Source organism: Malania oleifera, chromosome 5, assembly GCF_029873635.1.
Source record: "Malania oleifera isolate guangnan ecotype guangnan chromosome 5, ASM2987363v1, whole genome shotgun sequence".
NCBI classification, from domain to species: domain Eukaryota; kingdom Viridiplantae; phylum Streptophyta; class Magnoliopsida; order Santalales; family Ximeniaceae; genus Malania; species Malania oleifera.
The window spans coordinates 35,786,853-35,792,574 of record NC_080421.1 but is presented as its reverse complement, the minus strand read 5'-3'; the positions used below and the strand labels follow the sequence as shown (position 1 = coordinate 35,792,574).

Genomic DNA, 5,722 nt, shown 5'->3' with positions numbered 1-5,722 from the left:
ATTAGTCAAAGACTCTGTTTTGACATGAAAGATTTGGGTGTAGCCAAGAAAATTCTTGGGATGGAGATTCACATGGATAGAACTGTAGGGAGATTATCGTTATCTCAAGGCGATTATATAGAGAAGGTAATGGATAGGTTTAGCATGGCTAATTCGAAATTGATAAGTACATTGTTAGTGAATAATTTTAAATTGTCTTTCGCTCAGTGCCCAAGGACAGATGATGATATTCGTGACATGTCAAAGGTCCCTTATGCTAGTGTAATATGGTGTTTAATGTATGCTATGGTATGTACAAGGCTGGACCTAGCACAAGCTGTCAATGTGGTAAATAATTTTCTTTCAAATCTGGGTAGACAACATTGGGATGCTGTCAAATGGATTTTCAAATTCTTACGAGATTCTTCTCACTATAGCATCATGTTCGACAGGCAATAGAGTGATCCATCAGTTGTAGGATATGTTGATTTTGATTATGCAGAGGATCTAAATGATAGAAGGTCTGCAACAGGGTATGTGTTCACCCTTGTGGGAGGACCTATTTGTTGGAGGCTCATGGTACAATCTCTGGTTGCATAATCAACAACTGAGTTAGAGTATATGACAGTTCCCAAGGCTAACAAGGAAGCATTTTAGCTTACTGGTTTAGTCAATGAGTTGGGTATACAACAAGGTGGATTTCAGCTACATTGTGTGACAGTAAAATGTCATCTATTGGGCGAAAAACCAAGTGTATCATGCAAGAACCAAACATATAGATGTGAGGTTCCACAGGATCCAGGAGTTGATTTCTTCAAGTGAACTTGTGCTTGAGAAAGTTCACACTTCTGAGAACACAACATATATCTTGACAAAATTGGTTATCATAGAAAAGTTCAAGCATTGCTTGGACTTGCTAAATGTCTCCAGTTGCTAGACGGGAGGCGGTCCCAACCTATTATCACAGGGGAAGCAATGGCTTTATGTTTTCAATTTTCTTGTCAGGGGCATATATTTTCCAAGGAGGAGATTGTTGTAATATGTGGTTCATTTTTTGAGTGGAATACATGTACAAGGAGAAAACATGGTAGAAAACACTGAAGCTGACACATAGGAGGAAACCGTCAATGGTTTCCCAAAAATCGCCAATGGTTTTGCAAGGTCCAAAGAAACAGTTGATTGTTTTTGGTGTTGTTACACCAACTATTTAGTCTCGGCTTCAAACCGTGAAGGTTTGGCTCAGTTACTCAGCATTGGTTTTCAAATTTTATATTGGGAAATTGGATAGATTGGGCTTCAGAGGGAAAACCTCTAGGAAAGTTATAAATAGATGTTCTATGATGCAACTCATTGTTAAGGGCTGCATAGTGAGATTAATTATTTCCGTTGCGCATTAATTTACACAACAGGTTCTACTGTGTCCCTACTTAGCCATCATCACAAATTATAAACCTTTCTTCAACAAGAACCTTTGAATTGAACATTCATCCCTAGCTATATTTGAAAAATTACTCAAGTCAAGGACAGGTTAATTCTAGCAACACTAGTCGAGCAATTTAGAAACTATTTAAGTTATGATGATTGAATCAACTTATGGTTTAGCATTGCTGCATCTCATGAACACTACCTTTGATCAATCTACAATCTTCTACATTCATTAAAGCAGACTAAGCTGCTTAAGCTCTTCGCCTTTCTTTAGAACAACGGCAAACATTGCATATCACCAACATGAAACAAATTTCATACAAGAAAATAGTAGCATCATGGCTCTAGTATAAGTTTTCAAGTACCACACCAATGACCATGTTCCATATGCATCACAATTATTCTCATCAAACAAGTACCACACCAATGACTATATTCCATATGCATCACAATTATTCTCATCAAACACCCAAAGGAGAGGGAGAGAGAGAGAGAGAGAGAGAGAGAGAGAGAGAGAGAGAGAGAGAGAGAGAGAGAGAGAGAGAGAGAGGTGGAAGAGGGTGGGGGGTGGGATGAGCAACCCACAACATTGACTTAAGCTTGGAACCTATAACTTTCCAGTGTTGCTTCTGGGTCACCAGCCTTGGCTATATAAGTGCTGTGAAAATCATTGTATTTGAAGGCTTTATAGACTGGTGGATTGCAACTACTAACCAAAGCTTTTGCAGGTTCCACAACACAATCATCTGAAGGAGCAATGACGGTGACAATGGATGTCCGAGCATTAGCGGCATTTGTCACCGCTCGATGCATGACACTTGCTAACTTCCCATTACTTATAACCTGCATTTATGTCAATTAGAGTTTGAGATGCTTAAGAATAACACCTAAATACTATAAAATATTCAACCAAACATGAAGCAGTGGCCACACACAGGCTAATGCAATCCCTCAATGGGAAATCTAACTGTTAATCTTTCAGAGCAAGATCTGATTGATATGTACCTGTAATTGGAGCCCTACGTTCACCACAAATGAATTAGGAAGAGGCTCAACACCCACCCATTGTCCATCCTTAAACACTTGAAGCCCATGCACATCTCCTTGGAGAAGAATGTTTATGAGGTTAGGGTCACTGTGCTTAGGTACTCCCAGAGTTAAACTTGGGTCAGGGCAAGGCGGGTAATGATTCACTAAGAATGTTTGACTTTTGGTCAGCTCACCTCCAAAATACCCAAGTTCTAGCCCGAGTCCTTCACAAATCAGATCCAAAATCCTCAACCCCAACTTCTCCACTTGCACTGAATATCTGCCAACAACCTCCCTGAAAATTTACTTTAAACGGAAAAAATTCAAGATTTCTTTTTATTAGATTGATGAATACTGTTCTAATATGAAATAATAAGTCAATCGCAGTGGTGTAACGACAACTTATGAACATTGAATTGGGGGTTTGGATTCGGACTTGACTTTTCTGTTCAGATTTGAAATTGTATTTTTATTCAATCAGACATGACTCCAAATCCGAACTCATGAAAAATTTCGTGTTCCTAATGATGATGATGATGATGTGAAGTTAATTTTACCGGTAGCCTACTGGCTTTTCAGGCCAAAACTGCATCCAATCATTGACTGGGTGACAAGGGTGTCTCAGACTATCTCTCCAATAATGAACCTTTTCTTTGGCATAGCCAAAGCTGCTTGTGTACAGTCTGGTGCTTTTGTTGGTATCATCTGAGTAGAAGCCTGCTCTATCTTCAATAGGCATGTCAAAAAATTCCTTGGCCAAGCTCATCACAGCATCTGTCAAATCTCCTGCAACTCCATGGTTGATCACCTGTTTGCATCATTTGAATGATCCATATTTCAAAACATTACTAAATTAGTAATGGCTGTCCATGAAATATATTTTCAAGAAAAGAAAGTGTTCCTTCGTTTGTATCAAGTGGAAATTCATTGAAGGCAAACCTTGGATCAATGGTAAGGATCTTCTTTTGTGACCAGTTAGTCATTGATTCAAATTAGGGAAATAGTCTCTCTACATAAATGCGGAGGAAAGGTAGCATACACTATGACTACCCTACCTCCGCCCTCACAAGGCAGCGAGCCTTGCAGTCTATATCGTCTAGAGGGAAAAAAAAAATAAGTGAAATATGACCTGAAAGAATCCGAATTCCTGGCTGGCTTTCAAAATTTGCTGAACTATATCGTCTCGATGACCATGATCTGCTGATTTTCCAAGATCAATAACTGGAACAGCCTTGCATGGAGGATGAATGAACTTCCCAGGTCTCTCTTCTGGTGGGAAAACATAATTTTCTGGCAAGGATTGGCCATTAGACCAGCTAGAAACAAGCGTCTCCATTTTCAAACCTTCCAAGAAAATCAACTAATGGTGTATGAAGTGTGGACCAAAGAGGTCGCGTAATTGCTTGCACGCTTGTTCGATACAATCAGCCTCATAGACAGGTTTATATTCTAACCCTTCAGAAGGAAACCAGTTCGCCATCTTTCTTAGAATGATAAGAACTGACAGCAAATAATCGCTAGTGAGTTTGACATTATCAATATTGAAACCACAACGTCATTTTTAACTATATGTATACACAACAGCAATTAAAACCTAAAGGCGAAAGGATGATGACTTGACAGCAGACTGGGCAAGTGATAAAATACTAGTTTTTTTTGTCGTTCATTTTCCAATAGGTGCATGTTGAGAGTGATAGGTTTATCTATGTGATATTTGCGGGAGAGTTTAGGAAAGAAAAGGAAAAGAAAATAATTTCATCATATGTATATATATATATATATATATATATATATATATATATATATATATATATTTAAATTAATACTATTACATTGAATTTATTTAATAAAATTAAAAATTAAGAAAAATAATATGTTAATATTGTATAAAATTAAAATTTTGTTCATTGAATTAGCATATGTTCATTTTCTTTTTCACTTTCTTTGATAATCAAACATTGAAAAAGTGTATTTTTTCATATTTTTCTTTCGCTAATTTTTGTAAATTCTTGATGAAGCCTAAAAAAGAAAGGGGAAAAAATAGAGCAAAAGGATAAAGAAAAAGAAAGAAAGAAGCCGGGGAGTTTTCTTGGCAATTTCCCATGCAATTATTGTTGCTGAGTGGTTATATTTTCTCTTGGTGTGAAAATCAAAGAGTTGTGTTGTTCTAGCGACTCTAAACATCATACTTTGGGAGCCAAAGTAGTTTTTCTTCACCATTTCTACATCCTTGAGCCAATACATTTGAAAAAAAAATTTTGACAAAATTTCAGTATGTTACTCCACAAATATTCTCATTTTTTGGCTGCCAAAATCTACTCCATGAGACCTTTTTTTGGCATATTTGTTGATATCCACCCTAAGATGAAAAATATTATTGTTATCCTAGAGTTTGCACACTCTTAATAATCAGATATATAGTTAATTGATAATCTTTAGTTCGGTTATAAATATTTGTACTTATAATCCAATTATTGATATAGAGGAAGATTTACAGGACTTCAGTCTTGTGGGATTTTTTAAATCCAGCTTTCAAAGGTTTTTTCACGTAAAATTGTGTCGAATTTTTTTATCAAGTTTTTTAGAAGATTTTTCATGTAAAATTGTGTCAACACATGTAGACTAGGGATCAGATGCCTCGATAGGGATAACAATCTAAAATTGATTTAATGACCTTGATTCACTTTTTTAAGATTCTACGAAATTGCCACTAATATTTTATTTACCTGGATGCGGTTAGTTTACTTAATTACTATCAATTAATTAGTTTCTAAGTTAAACTTATATTCAAGGAATGGATAGTCATGGTCTGCGTAATCAAAGCCCAGTTCAAGAATATGATTATGCGAATGGAAGGTACAACCCCCCTCCCCTCCTACAATGAGTACTTAATTAGCATAAGATTATCTTTGAAATTAACCTGTCAAAACTTTGATTCTTTTTTTTTTTTAGTATTTATTGCCTTTTAAATATTAGACAACTACGCACAAAAGTTGCTCTTACCTCAAAAGTCCCCAAAACATACACAAGATACAACTATTGGATATTTCGTTAGATTAATTTTAACATGTGAGGATGTTTTTAGTGAGATACACCCATCCATTAAATATTGAGGTGATCGCACACAAACCAAAAACTATCTTCACTTCAAGATTTCTAAAGCCACGCACAAAACATAACCTTAAGATCTGTCATTGAATTGGTTATTTTAAGGTTAGCATCCCACATATACATATAAGCATGGACTCGTAAAAACATCAACATAATCATAGAAAACATGAGATAGAAA

At 36.1% G+C, this 5,722-nt stretch overlaps 1 protein-coding gene across 1 annotated transcript; it reads right to left on the bottom strand.

The window, feature by feature from the left end:
- Positions 1–1,724: 1,724 nt before the first annotated feature.
- Positions 1,725–3,967, bottom strand: LOC131154912 (hyoscyamine 6-dioxygenase-like). Its single transcript, XM_058107738.1, has 4 exons — positions 3,563–3,967; positions 2,991–3,241; positions 2,410–2,728; positions 1,725–2,247 (listed from the first exon to the last, which is right to left on the bottom strand). Exons 1-4 carry the CDS (start codon positions 3,767–3,769, stop codon positions 1,999–2,001), a joined length of 1,026 nt encoding a protein of 341 aa, XP_057963721.1. The 5' UTR covers positions 3,770–3,967; the 3' UTR covers positions 1,725–1,998.
- Between the last annotated feature and the right edge of the window lie 1,755 nt (positions 3,968–5,722).